This window comes from Harpia harpyja, chromosome 2, assembly GCF_026419915.1.
Source record: "Harpia harpyja isolate bHarHar1 chromosome 2, bHarHar1 primary haplotype, whole genome shotgun sequence".
NCBI lineage: Eukaryota > Metazoa > Chordata > Aves > Accipitriformes > Accipitridae > Harpia > Harpia harpyja.
Window position 1 is genome coordinate 79976879 of NC_068941.1, and position 16511 is coordinate 79993389.

Here is a 16511-nt window from a genome sequence, read left to right on the forward strand (position 1 = left end):
TTAAAGCTGTCTAAAGGTACAGGATTTTGAGTTTCTATGAGGAGATAAGATCAGGGAAAAAAAGAGTTTCTTCAGAACCAGTTATAAACCAAAAGCTGATCAGAATAATTAATGAAGGAGATCTGTAATGTTGCTTGATTGCCTCACCAGATATACAGAAGAATGAAGCTGTAAATTCCACAGCCACGTGGACCAGTTTAAGCTGCCTCCAGGACTGATAAATACACAATGTAAATAGCAAAGAATGGGAAAAATAACTAAGTCTCAAAACTTGGATTCCACTTACCAGCAAACCAGTGCTATTACCATTCCAGCTTCCTGCATTTGCAGTAATTGCACCATCTAGTGACTTTCTACAGTCATGAAAGCCACTGCATGCTAATTTTTCCACTTTATGTATGCCTTTTATTTCTACTAACTTCAAAGTAGCACTGAAAACGTTCATTTCTAATCTGGCAGCTTCCTATAGTTGAATACATAGGAGTCAGCAATGCTCATGTTTTGAAAACACTATAATGGGTGAGAAGACAAAACATCCAAGTAGAATAGTGGTTAAAAATGACAGAAGACCTTGGTCTATGTTCCCAAACACAAGTTCCTATAAGCTGCACCTGTAGTTAGAAGACTATAACTTAAAGAGAAAAAAAATTATAGAGGTTTTAACTGAACAAAGTATTACAAACCCAAGCAATTAGTTAACCCTAAGCCTAAACCTGAAAGAAAATGCTACAACTTGAAATTACAGCCCAGATGTCTGAACAGCTTTCCTTCCACTCTGTTACACAGTATAAGATAACCACATTACTACTAGTACTTAGAATTGATCTGTAGTCTTACATTAAATTCATTTCTAGAGATCATACAATACACATACCCCAGTGCTCTGCATTAGTATTTTAATTTTGTATGAACATTTCTACATAGTTCTTGATAAGACTCACAGTGCAGCTTAGAAGCCAGTTGCTGCAGCAGAACTAGCCTGAGCCTTCCCTTTCCATTATCCCCAGCTCCCACTGTGGAAGAACCCACTTCCCAGATTTCAATTACCAGCTTGATTTTCTGATTTCATTGGTCTTGGCTTGACACCATTTTATCACTTACTCCAAATCACCTTGGCATAAGTTATTTGTTATAATATTTGTTTCTCCATAACAGAAATTAATAGTATAAACAGTTATTATTGTAACAGACACACGGGAAAAGAGAACTATCACTTAATACATCTTAGAGCAGGCTTAAAACAAAGATCAAGGAAGGCTCTGGTAACTATCACCATATTTTGTGCCTCTTCACGCACAATCCTGGGGTCTTTGTGACAAGAACCTAGGTTTGCAGGACTTCATTTCTTAAACCAAAGCTCTCTTCTGACAAGTCAAAAGACAAAATATCATCCACCGTGGCTGCACAAACTCTCACAACATAATTCAATTGGCTTCCCATTCACTTTTCTATCTGTTACTGTCACTGAAGACTAGGAGGAGTAAAGCTACTGGAAGTTAAATCAAGGCAATGCAGAAGCTTTGAGCTTTGATAGAGAACCGGTTGAAGACCCAGAACACTTCCATCAGCACTCTATTTATTTATTTATATCTACACCTACAATACTTATGTTTGCAAGAAGCAGCTGGTAGCAATGACAGGAACAGAACTAAGTATTTTTCCCTCAAGAAAGGACTTCATAACTGAACTCTGTAGGAAGAGCTTAAAAAGAAAAAAAGATTAGAGGTTGTTGTGATACAATGGAGCACAGAATCATGTTAAATGTCTAACAACAGTATTCTGCATGCACTTTTTTGGTTAGTCACATCTGCTAAATAGTGTATTTTAACTCTCATTTTACAGATGAGGCCATGGAATGCAGAGTTCCTTGTCCTGTGTCTGCACGGAAGTCTATGAAGAACCACGGACTTGTGTCAAGACCTTTTAAATTGCAGCCAACTACTGTAATCCAAAGTTGGATTTCAGCTGCAGGCTGAAAATTAGAAGGCAAAGCCGACAGTCACAGCAAAGAAAGAATAAAAGAATAAAATAAAGGGAAGATAGTGCCGCTATTAGGAAAATAAGTTACAGAATTAGGCTAAGGAATTACACTGAAGGGCCAGAGACTGGATATCTAGCAGAAGACATCCCAGGCAGAATTCCCAAACCTGAAGAAAGGAGCTCAAGACCAGCTAGCTGGAACAGTACTACGTTTCCTATTTTTCTGGTTTGGGGGTTTTTTGTTTGGTTGTTTTTTTGTTTTGGTTTGTTGTTTTTTTTTTTATATGTTTTTACTAATTCTGACAAAGAACAGGAACGTACCTTGTCATGAGTCTGAACCAGTGGTCTGTAACTCAGTATTTTAAGCCTGAACATACCTACCAACCTCCAAATTGAGAAAAAACAAGAGAAATACAACCACAAATTTGGAATGCTTTGCATTTTTGGACTGGAAGATTTTAGACAGTTAAAAGGAGAGATAAAGAGTCACTAGTGATATTTTGTTCCGCATAGAAAAAAAGTGACAAGTGTGCCCTGCATGCACGAGCACAAAGTTTGGGAGGTTCTTTATATTGAATAGGATAGAATGTCTCCAGCACCTACGTATTCCTTCTCAGTAGTTAAACACATTCAACAATTGTCTCAGAATTGAAAAAAAAAAAACCCTGCCACTGCAGGCAGTGTTTAAAGTATTACCTGATTTGAAGATATGTATTAAGCACATAAGCAGTGTGCCCAGCTCCTGGCAGTAGAAAGTATGTTGCTGCTCATTCATGTCCACTTTCAGTTGTTTGGTAACAATATCTTCCAGTAGAATGCCAACCAGTTGTAATAAGAACCTTGAAAAACCACGTATACAATCAACAGGAAAAACTATCAGTGCAACATCTTTCAGAATAAGATGAGGTTTGCCCACAAAACTCAGTAAGTTTGAAAAATAAAATATGAAGTCCTTGTCCATTCATTCTAAATAGGATGCTAAATTAAATGCTACAGAACAGGTTGACCTAAAACAAATATGATGCTATAGGTATGGAGAGATGATCACAAGCGCTTCAATAATTACATATTGGATCCGGGTTATCTACTTATCAGCTAAAGTCATGACAGCATCCATACACCTGCCTACCTCACTTACACAGCAAACATTCACAACGCTATGGTGTCTTTATAGTGATTTGCAATGAGCTAAAACTACACCATGACAGTTATCGCAGCTCAGCTGAGGAGGGGTAAAGTCAGCAAGTCACAGTCATTCAGCTGCTTACAGCCTCATCTATCCACACTCTATCACAGAGGTTCCATATCAAACCTCCAGCCAGGGGGCAGGAGGGGGAGGGAAATAAATCAAAAGAAACACCAAAAAAGAGCATTTGAGGAAAGCCATCCTTGCTCCTGGCCGTAATCGTTCCTCAAGTCATTCGTGTTGGACATAAGGTCACATTAAGGGACTCCAGAAGCCCCTTTTCCCTTTACCCATCACCCTCACAGTGAGCTGAATGATAAGAAACAGCACTTTATTTCTATCTGAAGTTCCACACTTGATTAAAAAGTTCTTATTTCCTTAAACAAATAGCTATTTCAAATGCTTCCCACCACATTAAAACATAATGCCTTAATGACAAACATTATGTCCACATAATACCGCTGCCATCTCTCCACACTTCTTTTGCCTGAAGTTCGTCACTCTCTGAGGATATCAGCATGGGAAGCTAACTGGATAATGCCAGCTCTTTAAAAATAGGAAGTAAAGAGCAGGACTAACTTAATAGATTTGAATCCATCTGCTGCCAAGATTCTAGTACAGAACCTGGCCTTCTACTAACAGGATGACTCATCTTTCAGTCCCCACACAGGGAAGAAGGAAAGGGTTAAACAATTAAGTTTTTGGATCTGATTATAGTAAGTCCAGGATTCACCCATTTTAACAGCTCCATTAGGTCCCTCACTTGGTAGGTATCAAAAGGTATCAAAACAGTCCAAAGTCCCTAATACAAATTGCTCATCTCTTCCCTCTACTGTTCACTTCATTATTCCTTTCTCCCCACACACTCCTCCCATATCAAGTAATTAACAGACTTTATTCCTATCAGATAACAGTTCTATACATGTGTATATATTGCACAATATACATGTGATTTCTCAGAAACCTTAAATCTTTCTCCCAAGTTATTCAAGAGACAACATACCTAGAAAATGTCTCTTCAGGCAGATATTTAGCCTGTTTAACCTCAGTGCGATCCTCTGGTGCAGATAAGTTATTTTCTCCACGTCTCAGTCTGCTAATTGCTTGACATGAAATCAAATATGGTGAGAAAGAAAGCTCTTGTATACGGGATAGAACGATATCTTCTGTTGACTGTGAAATCAGAACTCTAAGGATAGCTAAAATTCCAGAAATCCATAGCTGGACAGTGCTCACTGATGCCTAAAACAAACACAAAAATGCAGAAGATTGTTAAACAGAGTGAATATAAGCTTGACAGTTACCACAAGAATAGCATTTTGGAAGATGTGAACGTAAAATTTATTTCCTGCTTGCTCCATTCTCAAAAGAGCCTGGTTTTTATACAACAGTTAATGAAATTGTTAGTTTTTTGGAATACATTCCTATGCCGTGTTGAATACCTCTGAAGTTAAACAATCTCTCAACTATAAAAACGGTACTAATACTTGCATAACAGAAGTGTGATTTGCCTATTAAACTGCATTCTAGAATTTACTGTAACAGTACGTTTCTCTACATTCCTGATCCTCAAAATACAAAATAAAGGCAAGTAATCCATAAGCAGAACATTCCTATATAAAGTGCTCCCAGTTGGTAAATAATATTAGTTCTAACCAACTCCTTCCTAAAATCTTCTGCAGGTACTTCATCACCAAGTGGCAAATTAAGAAAAAGAAACACATGCTCTTTTGTTTTGCATGAAAGACACCAGATTCTCTCTTCTCTGGAAAGAACTGCTTACCATTGTTTTAGGAGTAACAAACATACTCCTTAAAAGCATGTCCACAGGGCGAAGGGATGAAGGAGCCAAAATTTCAAACAAAGTGTTCAATACTCCCAAAGCATCATGAGAGTCTATATGCATCTGTAAGAGAAAAACACAAAACTAATTTGTAACTATCCACTAAAGGTAATTGCAACACAAAAATTACCATTTCATGTTTTAAACATTTCTGTGACAACCTGTGTGTAATAAAGCTGTCCTTTACAGTACAAAATTTAGAGCAACCAAAAGCTATGAAAGGTAAATTAAAGCTTCATTGCAGGCCTTCCTACACAGGAGTTTTGAGAACACAGACAAAAATCTATCAAATGAAATTCAATATACATACCACCTATTTTATTAGGAAAAATATGCCATATTCAGAATGAGACCAAAAGACTGACTTGTCATAAAATTTAAAAACTTTTCTCCTCCCTGCACATCCTACCAGGCATATTTATAGAGAACAAAGCTGGTCGTGAATAAACTTAAGCTGGTAACTAGGGAAAAAAAAAAAAAAAAAATCCTAATCATCAGAAAAGTGAGGAGGTACAATGGTATTACACTGCTGCAACAGAGGTAGGACAACTTACTTGATCAGTTTTTTAGATAAATTATAAAACAAACAATCTACTGCAAAAAGCAAAGGACTAGACTTGAAATCTGGATGACTATCTTGCCTAAATAATTTGATAGTTGAGCACGTGCACAGATTCATACAAAACAAAGACAATTTCAATTTGCCAGCATTTTAGCTTTGCTCAAAAACTGTTGTCTGATCCACAATAACTGCCAACTCTCCCCAACCATGAGATCTCCTCCTGGGAGTGGGGATCTGCCATCATGGAGTAAAGAACATTAAGGGCACAAATTCACTAGTTTTACTTATTATCCTTGAAGTAGGTGTTTCTAATTCCAGGAAAGCTGTATCAAAGTCAAGTCCTCTGTTTCTTAGGGAGCAGCACTGAAAAAAAAAACCAAAACAAAAAACCCCGAACTTTCTCCTGAAAGGAGTTGTCTTTTCTTCCCAGATACAGAGGGCCTACTCTCCATCCCCAGTGTGCAGTCCAGTGAAAGAGACATGCTCACACTGCAGGGAGTCCAGCAGAAAGCCACACAGATGGTTACAGGCTTGGAGCATCTGTCATACAAGGGGCAGCTGAGATTGTCCCACCTGGAGAAGGCTCATGGGGATCTTTATCAATGTGTACAAGTATCTGACCAGGGGAAGCAGTTGGAAGAGACAACAGAACTACAGAAGAAGACCCAGAATCTCTTCAATGGTATCTAGTACCAGGATGAAAGGCAATAGGCACAAGTTGAAATTCAGGAAATTCCATTTATATACGGGTTTTATTTATTTGTTTTCTGCCTGTGAGGATGCTCAGACACTGGAAGAGGTTGCCCAGAGAGGTTATGGAGGCTTCATCCTTAGAGACTGTCAAAACTTGACTGGACATGGTCCTAAGCAACCTGCTCCAGTACGCCCTGCTTTGAGGGGAAGACAATATCTAGAGGTCCGTTTCAACCTCAACTATTCCATGATTCTGTGATTTATTAATGCAGTTTCAGACTATGTCTTCATTCTCCTAAGAAAAAAAAAATGCAATTAGACCAACTGCAGTTACAAAAAAAATAATTTTGACATTCTATAAACATGGGAGAATCTTCACACCATTTAATAAGTGCTCTGATATAATCATGTATATAAGAGAAGTAGAATGAGCTTCCTCTGGAAACAGCCTCGAAGATACTGCACATACTTCATGCATTTAAATATGACCTTCATCACTTCAAAGACTTAGTTTACCTTGCAGTAATTGTTTTTTTAGATATGGCAACCACACTTTCAAGAAAATCTGTCTTCATATATAAAAAAATAAAATAATCAAATACCTAAAGCCATTATTGATACATACATTTTAACAATTATTTTAGACGTTTATAGATTAAAAAAATAATCATATAATAACCTGTTGTTTTGCAAGCATTGGGAGAATAATGTCAGCTATTTGCCGAGACAATCTTTTCCATTTGTCTTCATTTTCTTTATGACACTGTTGCAATACTAAGATGAACATTTCTAGCACCTGAGGAAAAGTCCAAAAGAACGCAAGTAAACACCCACACTAACAGGAATCATTTAAGTAATACCGTAGTGGGAAAAATATTTACTGTTTCATCCACTGCCAAAAAGAAGAAAAAAAAAAAAAACAAAAAAACAAAAGAGAAAATCCACATGAGAAATCACACGTTTTTAAAACCCCATTTCCAGGTTAAAAGCTTGTTCTTAGTTATGACTTTCTTTTTATTTTTAAAGAATTTTCCGGTTACTTTTGTAAACTAGAAAAAAAGAAATGCTTTCTTGGTCCTCTCTAAGTGGCATTTGTCAAAAGACTACTCAAACAGCTGGAAAAAGGATAGTAAATCTAAATGCCACATCGCATACTCAACAAAGAGGGGAGGAAAGAAAAGAGTAATTTCCCACATGTATACTCTTTCTTTACTCTAGCTCAAATAAAGTTTAGATTTGGTCAAGGAAACAAAACAGACATTTTTATGGAGCTCATTCACCTGAGATACGCCACTTTTATATAAAAGTTTATAGGACAGCATATAATGGAACACACCACCAGCACCAGCAAGGATCACTTCTAGTAGCTGAATGTGTTATCGGTTTGAGGGTTATGGAGACCACACTTTCAAGGACAGACAGGCCAAAAACACAGCAAGCAGGAATGTTAATATATGGACTGGGAAGCAGGACAGAAGAAAACCAGTTAGATGAATTTCTTTTACAAGTGCTCCAAGTAGTTCAAAGTCAGAAATGCAGCCAATTAAAAAAAAGAAAAAAAGAAAACGTGATCACTAGATGACTTCTTTCCCCAAAAGCCTTTCTCACAAGAGAGGAGATAGGAGCAATTCTGGGCTGAATGACTCGAACTCTGGAGCTCCATGGATGGCAGCTACAATTGTAACAGAAAAAAGTTAAAGGTTGCAGCTCTTAGAGCCTCTCAAGGTACAGGGACACCACTGTGGAACATTGCAGCCACAGCCAGGGAACAACAGAACTGCCCAGGGGTTAGTTTATACATATTGCACCAGGAGAACAGGACAGAATAAGAACAACAAATGGGATGGTGTAGGAAGAGCAGTGCATGGGTGGTCTTTAATAGGTTAAGTGTGTCAGAAGGGGATCTGCTAGCAATTGCAGTACCTTACGTAACAAAAGTTATTCACTATTTCACATCATGTGTCTACAGACACATGTCATTTCATATAGTTATATTAGTCATTTTATGATTATAAAAGCACAAATTCAAAAGAAAATGTGGATACACAAAATTACCCCAATCTGAACATGCAGTTCTAACAAATTATTTTGACAAGATGTACTGACTTTTTTCCAACTATGCTCACAAAATACATTGCTTACATTAGCATACACTAGAACTGCATTTTAACACAATGAAAGGAAAAGCACATTAAGTTTGTTAAGCAGCTGAATAAGCAATAAGGTCCCATGTCAATTATGTCACTTCTCTTAAAATTACTTTTATGTTTTTCTTTTAAACAAAGTGTATCGAGGAAAGTCATTCTTACGCTCCTACAAGGCAGAAACATGTTTTCCAGATCCATGAGGTCTGGGGCAAAGTAGTAAGTGCTAACTGTTTAACTACCAGTTTCATTACCTCATTCAAGTAATTCGTATTTTAAAATATTTTTGAAGATATTGCTATTGTACAGCAACACCTAAATCATCTCTATGCAGCATGTTTCCTACTTCTAATCTTGTCCTCTCTTCTACTTTTACCCTCATTCTTTTCAGTTTTTTGAATCCTAATTTATTACAACTCTTCTACTAACCTTCTGTTTATTCAATGTGCAACACAACCAAGATCGTGATCCTATCTGGAGCTTTTCAGTGCTTTGTTACCTAGGCTTGACTACAAAATCCCACAGACATGTTGTTTGACTTGAAAAACTGATTTGTAGTGCAGAACCTTTCCCCTACCCCCAAAAATTTTTGCGTACTCTCCAAGGAAAGATCACACACAGAGTCCAGCTATTCAAGTTTTATATAGAAAATCATTAATATTGCCTGAAGCATTTTTAGCAGTCAGAGCAATGTTACCCTTCTATAGGCTGTAAACAGGAATGCTTTGTCCTCCTCTCTTACCTGATGGTATTGAATAAGTCTCAGCAGCATTGACACTACCACCTCCTTTTGTGTTTCCAACTCTTTCCCAGCATCAGCTTTATTTGTTCCTCTTAACACAAAGAGATCATGAACGATGGGTTGCAGAGCTGGTATTGCTAAAATGAGATTTGTTTATTTGTTTTAGCATGAGACAAGTCACTCTTGAACACCGTTTTCTTATTCTAACAGTTCAGCTACTAAAAGTAAACCATGCTTTAGTTTATTAAATGTTTTACCCATCCCTAAAAAAACCAAAAACAAACCCCAAACTTATAATGCATAATGATGTCTATCTTTTTACTTCTAGTAGAAAATTTATATTATGGACACATTTGCCCCTGCTCATAGCGCTAAAATAGACACTTTTATAAAGTATTTCTCAGCAGAATCACTGGAAAGTATGAGAGATATGCTTCTACTTAAAGGCTGAAAGTGGAGAGAAAGGGAAGGGGACTAAAAATTAAAATGAAAGCCTTTAAAGTACTGCTATGTTGTGAACTTATTACCTAATAAAGTTTCAAATAAAAGCTTTGTTGCTATTATGTACGATGCAAAATATGGGGTAGCAGTGTTAGCAGGGTACAGTAACCTTCCTGAAGGAATTAAGTGAGACTTATTTCATATATTAAAAATCTAAAAGCTAGTGTCTTCTGGAACAATCTGTATGATTACAGCTTTCTATAGCTTAGTATTCAATACTGTTTTTATTGCTGAACTATTACTAATATTAGTGTTGGTGCCTTCTTTTTTTATTTTAATTACCATGTGTAACAGCTTTCCTCCCACTGGCCATGATACCATCACACAGATGAATGATCTTAGGAATTCCAATTATCTGTTTGGAATGATACCGCTCATAAGACAGCAACACCAGGAAAAAAAAGATATTAGGAATAATTGCTTCAGACTCCCTGAAAACAAAAATTTAAAAGCGTCAAGTTTGAATTGCACAACTGATCAATAAAAATGAATCTTTTTACAGTAAGATTTTTTTTTTTAAGAATGTATTGTTCTGCTTTCATACAGTATTTCTATAATTTTTGTGCCCTGTTCTTTACTATGGGTTTTCTTCCAAGTGATTTCTTTCAATCTTTGATCATTACACAGTTACTAATATTATAACATACTATCTAATGCACATGACACATATTGGAGTAAAAATCCTGCTTATCTCTTTGTACAAACTCAAGTGTGAGAAAAAAGAGAAACAGCTGACAATAAAAATTCCACTGCGTTCCTTATGATCTATTAGGTACTATACAAAATGTACTAAGTGATCAGAATACATACAGATTCACACTGAATCCACAATAGGAAGAAGTAGCTCTCCCTTCAGCAACTGAATCCTACCAACAAAGTGCTGATTCCTGAAAGCATAGCTTTGTGGGGGAGATCCCAAAGCAATGGTTTTACAATACCAAATGGAGAAACAAATCAACATAGCTTAAGATTTATTTTTTTTTCCATGCTACTTCCCAACTTCTTCAGCCACAGGAAACCTAGATCATCTGAAAGGGCTACCACTGGAACCAGAAAATCAACAAGCACGTTGCCCAGAAGGTAACTCTCCCTTTCTTGTAAGGCAGAAATAACCAGCAAAACTAATCACTACATGCTTCAGAATAAGACAGCTGTAAACCCGCGCTGTTCAAAGGATCTTTGCTAATTTCATACCTGAACTGTCCTACTTCAATGTATTCAAACTGCTTTAGCACAAATCCAATAAACACCTAAAGAGAGAATAAAGTGTACAACAGATATAGACACATTAATTCCCATTCGAAATAATTTTGACAGAGTTGTAAAAGTGTGTGTTTTGAAAGGAGAGAAAGGAAAGACAGAACTGAAAATCAGCTATAGTTCATTTTAATACGTTATGAAGCATTCCCTTACAGTTACATAAGATCTTGAGAATCTTGTTGATGTTAGAGCTTATGTTTTGCATGAATTTATACAACATTTTACCTGTAGTCTCTATATTTTTAAGTATAACTTTCTCTCTCACTCATGTAACACACACAGTTTGAGGCATTACAGTCAAGAAGTTAAGAATGAGCCAAAAATTTAGCTCTAAACCAAGATAAAATCCAAAGTATTCATGCATTGAAAAGATTTATCTGTGTACGAACTTACAGGAAAGTTACGTCTTGCAACTCATACTAGTTTATAAACCTGAAAATACTGTTGGAAGTAAAACACTTGTAAATAAAACACTTAAATTTTATTTTATGTTACAAATTTACTGCTTATATGGACAACCACACAGACTACTGTATTTGCCACTAGCTTACCCCCACTATTAAAATCAAATAATCGTTGTCAACCACGACGCTATCAGTCATATGTAAGTCCATACTCTCAATATAGAAAGTATTTCTATTTTTAAATGAAGTTTTATTTAACACTGATGATATCATCCACATCATCTTATTTCTAAAGGCAATCTGAGAAACAGTTCTTTAATAGTTGTTGCAGAGCTTAGGAAGTAATTTATATGCGATAGAAAACCAGAAATCTGAAGCTCTCTGTGGTTGGGGGGGGGGGGGGAATTGAGTCTCACCCTCCTTTAAGTCTTTGTTTTCACCTATAGCAAAGTGAACGGATTGTTGCAAATATTTTTGCTGTAAACATTAAGCCTGCTGGTGAGATCCCTGTATTACAAATTTGCAAAATTGTGAAGCACCAACCTGATCCGAATCCAGAAGACAGTAGTTAACTCGTAGCTGAACCAGTTGAGCAAGCAAGTCTAGAACTTGTCTCTGCAGCTGTACTGATGTTGTTGTAGTATATTGTTTCAATGCTTTTATGACAAGGGGTTCAAATAAACGAATGTGATTGTGAATAGCATTCTGTAATAGAGAGATTTTAAAGTAATTTAACATCTGAACGGGTCTCTGATTCAAAACCAAATTACTTTTTAAAAGGAATAAAAAAGTTTTAAATCTAAGGTACAGCTCTTTCAGGAGTACATAGATAGAAGTACCTTATCAGCACGATGTTTTGCTGCACTGGTAATGCTAGTTTTCAGCTGTGTAGAAACTTTTTGCAACACATCAAACCATCTGTCACAAAAAAACCAAAAAAAGCCATACACATTAAAAAAAATGAAGGGACAAACACACGCTCCTTAGATGCATATTGTTTTACCAATGCCAACTTTTCTTTATCTACCTGACTGCTTCAAGAATCTTAGCAAAACAAAAAAGCAACAGAGACAACCTACAGTACGCTTTGATCAGATCACAGATTTGTGGCCAACAAACATCTAGTAGAGAAAGAATTTCTAGTCTTTGCTTAGTCATCCTTCTGCCTTTCCTTTAAGACTACTATTTGCTATAATTAGCAAATTAATGGAATAGTTTTGAATACAAGCATTTAAAACTATAATGCTTTAAAAAACCCAAATCTAAGTGATATCCATTTTAATGATTAAGCTTTGATTTGGAAAACACATTAGTTATAATCAATACAGTGTTGCATTCAGGATCTCACTACCAAGACAAATTACGCTGCTTAAGTCTACAAGAAATAAATAATACACAGTACTGTAATTTCAAGTAACTTAGCTCCCCTGTGATACTTGCATTTATGAAAAACAATAAAAAGAGAGTCTAGTTCAAGTTAGCATTAGATTGTAAGGGAAGAAAGTTACCCTGAAGCATCGTGTTCCTGCTCAGCCTGAACCATGTTCCTTAGACTAGCATCAGCAAGGGCCTGTGTAAAATGTGTATATGGTGCCATGAAGCAATAATGATAGAGACCAGGTCTCAAATTGGAAGAACCTAAGCGTTGAGCTTTGCCTTGAGCTTTGTTGGGGTTTGAAGACAAGCCATCGTACTGAGAAGCCAGATTTGTCCCAAACAATGTTTTCAATAACTAGAGAAGAAAATTGGAAGGAAAAAAAAAGTTAATATTTCAGGAAAAAAAACTTGATTACTCATCCTCCCAAAGAACTTAAAAGGAAAGGTCAAAGTGCAAACTGTGGATCATGTAGTCAAATAAAAAATGACAGAAAAAAAGCTGGAAAAAAGAAACAATCCACACCTCACCCCAAAAGATATGATTGTTTTTGCAACTGAAGCTATTTCCATGTGACAATTCAAAATAGTCTACTACAGCTCACCTCCCACCAAAATTAAGTTTTGATAACTTGAACCCAAATGTTTAACTGGAAGCTTGCAAGAAATCCACCAGTAAGGCAGTTCTTTGCTTTCCAGGTTTTTGATGTAGTTAACTAGCTACAGAACATATATGGGAAGGTAGGAAACAAATGTTTTCTGAGCATTAGCTAAAATAGTTCTTTGAGTTGGAAGCAGTTCAGGAAGAAACTATATTACTCAGATGGTATCAAGTTTCAGAAAGTCATGAAAATTAATAAAAACATGCTGTTTGCTCCACCTGGGCTACAGTTTCCTCACACTGCTTCCCTTAAAAGAATGGCTAGTCTTAGCATCCAATTGATAACCACAGGACATCAGGATTAACCTTCCAGTAACACACAAAAAATTACCTCCTTACCTGCTGTACACAAACTGTTGCCATTGTTGGTTCTCTGTTGAAACATGATTTTAGGTATGCCAAAATTTCTTCTACACACTAGAAAAGCAGAAAAACAACTGCACCTAATTGCATTTTTCTTCATTGTATAAAGCATTACTATGAAAACTGGACAACAGCACCGTTTTTTTTACTAAGTAAAGCTATACTACTTTAAGGGAAATCATGCAAGTATGTGAAGAAATAAAAATGCAAGATCTGCTTCCTAGTCTTAAAATACCACAATGCCTAACGCAACAGTTAAGGAGGAAAAATACCAAGACACAAGAGAGGAACGAGAGCAGTATGCCTTCTGTCATTTTGTATATTTAATATGAATATATTTAAACATATTAATATAGTAAGAATGACTGAAGGCAAACCATTTTGCTGGAAAGAAAAATCTCCACATGAAATTTAAACAGTAAAAAAATTACTCCAGTTTTCAACAGCAGCAATTTAACAGGGAAAATCTGCTTTAGCACTTTACCCAACTTTGTGGCAGCACAACGCTTCTAGGACTACTCTCTCAACAGTACCAATTTTAAAATCAATGATATGTGCTTTTTCCCAGTAAGGACCACAGATACTGGACAACTTAACTACAAAAAAAAAAAATACACAGATCTTATACCTTTCCAATGTCTTGAAGAGTAGCAAGTTCCAAGATTTGAGACAGAACATCTAAGGCAGACCGTAAGAAACATCCAAACTTTTCGTTACTGTTCTGGAGATCCAAAGTAACCTAGTCCCAAAAAGTAAAAACACACTTTTTCTTAACAATTACTTGACAAGGAGATAAAAATTACAGAAAGATGGGGGTATTGACACAAAATAATCTTTTGCCTAAAATTTCAGCATAGTTCAATCAACACCATTGACAGCTTAGACTCCCTTATGAATTTCTGTAAAGGCAGGACTTCATTTTGACTAAGAAAAAGAAGGATCTTCTAGCTTGAAGAAGTTACACCATCTGGGAAGGCCTAGGATGTTGACAAGTAATGGATAATGTATTTCTCAGAAACACAGTAGGTGTAATAAGAATATATGCCCTGAAGTGTACAAATCAGATCACCAAGCCCCTAGGGAATGCATCTTCTATTACCTGAACTAATGAGCAAAAAGCTTACCTATCCTTGAATAAACTGCAGAGAAAACAGACATTGGGATCCATTCAGCATTGCCAAGCCAGCAAAACGTCATTCAGTACCAGCATTAGTGACAGCAGAGAAACAAGCAACAGGGTGACAATGCCTATAAGGGGTTTTTGTTTGGCTGGTTTTTGTTTTTAATAGTGGTGGTTGTGTTTTGGGGGGGGGGGGGGGGGGGGGGAAGTTTGCATGGATAAACTCTTTACACAGGCAAACAAGTGAGTCTCGATACAAGGAGAGCCATGTTCAAAAGAAACAAAGTGATTGCCTAACCACATTCTAATTCAATCAAACAATATCATGGAGTACCTTGTAATTAGCATGGGTTGCTTTCAAGACATCGTATAACTTCAGATATGACGGAAGATGATAAAAGCTTCCTACTGAAGACGATTTACTTGTTGGAACGGGCCCAGTAGTATCAGTTTGCCTAGTAGCTTAAAAGTATATTATAGATTAGCACAACATACTTTTTCTAGGGTGCTCATGACATGTATACTCAACATAATTTACCATATTTGAATTATTAAACAGCATGAATTTTTCGATCTGCATGCATATTTTAAACTGCAAACACACATGCTGTACAACTAGAAAATGAACCAGCATTCCAAGAAACTAGCCCTCTGAGTTGAGAAATTAAGCCAGAGGGCTTATTATTGAAGCACAAGTACAATTTACAAAACAGAATTGACACCCATTTCTTTCATTCATTACTAAGAACAAAAAGTTTTCAAGATTCAGAATCTTGTTTCCAAGAGCAATGTAAGCTACTCCTGCCAAAAGCTACAAAGCAACTTTCAAACTTCTTTTAAGTAAAATACATGCAAAAATTAAGAAGTAATTTTAGTCAACAGCTGAGTAGATTCAGAAAAACATCTAGGAAAACGATTCAGAAGGATCTTGCTTCTGAAGAGTACAGTTAATTTTCATAAAAAACAGTAAAGAAGCCCCCACCCATGGCTACCTTTCTTGCAATGCAATACTGAAAAGAACTTCTGACAGTAGGTCTGCCAGCCTTTTGAACTAAAACTTCAGCAAACAAGTTACTCGGTTTTATTTCTTCTCTCTATGCTGTAACCATACTTAGGTGGGAGGGTTAATACCAGTAAGTGTGCCTACCTGGACTTGCTTCACCACCCTTTTTAGGGCTCATGGGCACAGATGCCTGTTCGACAGATTCCCTCTCTTTCCCCTTCCTCCGAATTGGACTAAGAGAAGGTGGGTTTGTGAGAGAAGGTAATGCTGCCTAGAATTAAATCAACTTCATTAATTTTGTATGCACAAGTAGCTTTTCTTCTTCTACACAAATCAAGCATATTCATCTTCCATTTAAACCCCCCTTTATTTGACTGTCAGTTAAATTAAGATGTCTCAACTCAGGTTGAAGACATGAATTTCCTGGGTGAAAAGGAAGAAGTTTAATATATTCCCTACTTTCCTTCTCAACTTCAGCATAAGCTAATGATATGGAATTAGAACTCAATGACTAAAGCTTCTTTTGATTCAAGACAAAGAAGTGTCAAAAAAAATATTCTTTTATTTTTAAAATATGAAGAAATTACTAATCCTAATAACATTGCCTTACAGTCACTATATCAGTCTCAAAATATAGACGCCTCAAAAAAAACAACATAAAACAAAAACCCAAAC

At 36.4% G+C, this 16511-nt stretch overlaps 1 protein-coding gene across 2 annotated transcripts in view; it reads right to left on the reverse strand.

Annotated features, from left to right (window-relative positions):
- Positions 1-16511, reverse strand: part of HTT (huntingtin) — an 87239-nt gene that overhangs the window by 33134 nt on the left and 37594 nt on the right. For both annotated transcript variants that reach the window (XM_052780603.1, XM_052780602.1), the window contains 14 exons: positions 15981-16103; positions 15168-15295; positions 14342-14452; positions 13690-13767; positions 12824-13047; positions 12155-12233; positions 11859-12020; positions 10846-10901; positions 9934-10082; positions 9151-9287; positions 6944-7060; positions 4950-5072; positions 4170-4408; positions 2677-2819 (listed from right to left, as the gene is read on the reverse strand). In XM_052780603.1, coding sequence (XP_052636563.1) covers positions 2677-2819; positions 4170-4408; positions 4950-5072; positions 6944-7060; positions 9151-9287; positions 9934-10082; positions 10846-10901; positions 11859-12020; positions 12155-12233; positions 12824-13047; positions 13690-13767; positions 14342-14452; positions 15168-15295; positions 15981-16103 — 1869 coding nt within the window. The remainder of the gene's footprint in view (positions 1-2676; positions 2820-4169; positions 4409-4949; positions 5073-6943; positions 7061-9150; positions 9288-9933; positions 10083-10845; positions 10902-11858; positions 12021-12154; positions 12234-12823; positions 13048-13689; positions 13768-14341; positions 14453-15167; positions 15296-15980; positions 16104-16511) is intronic.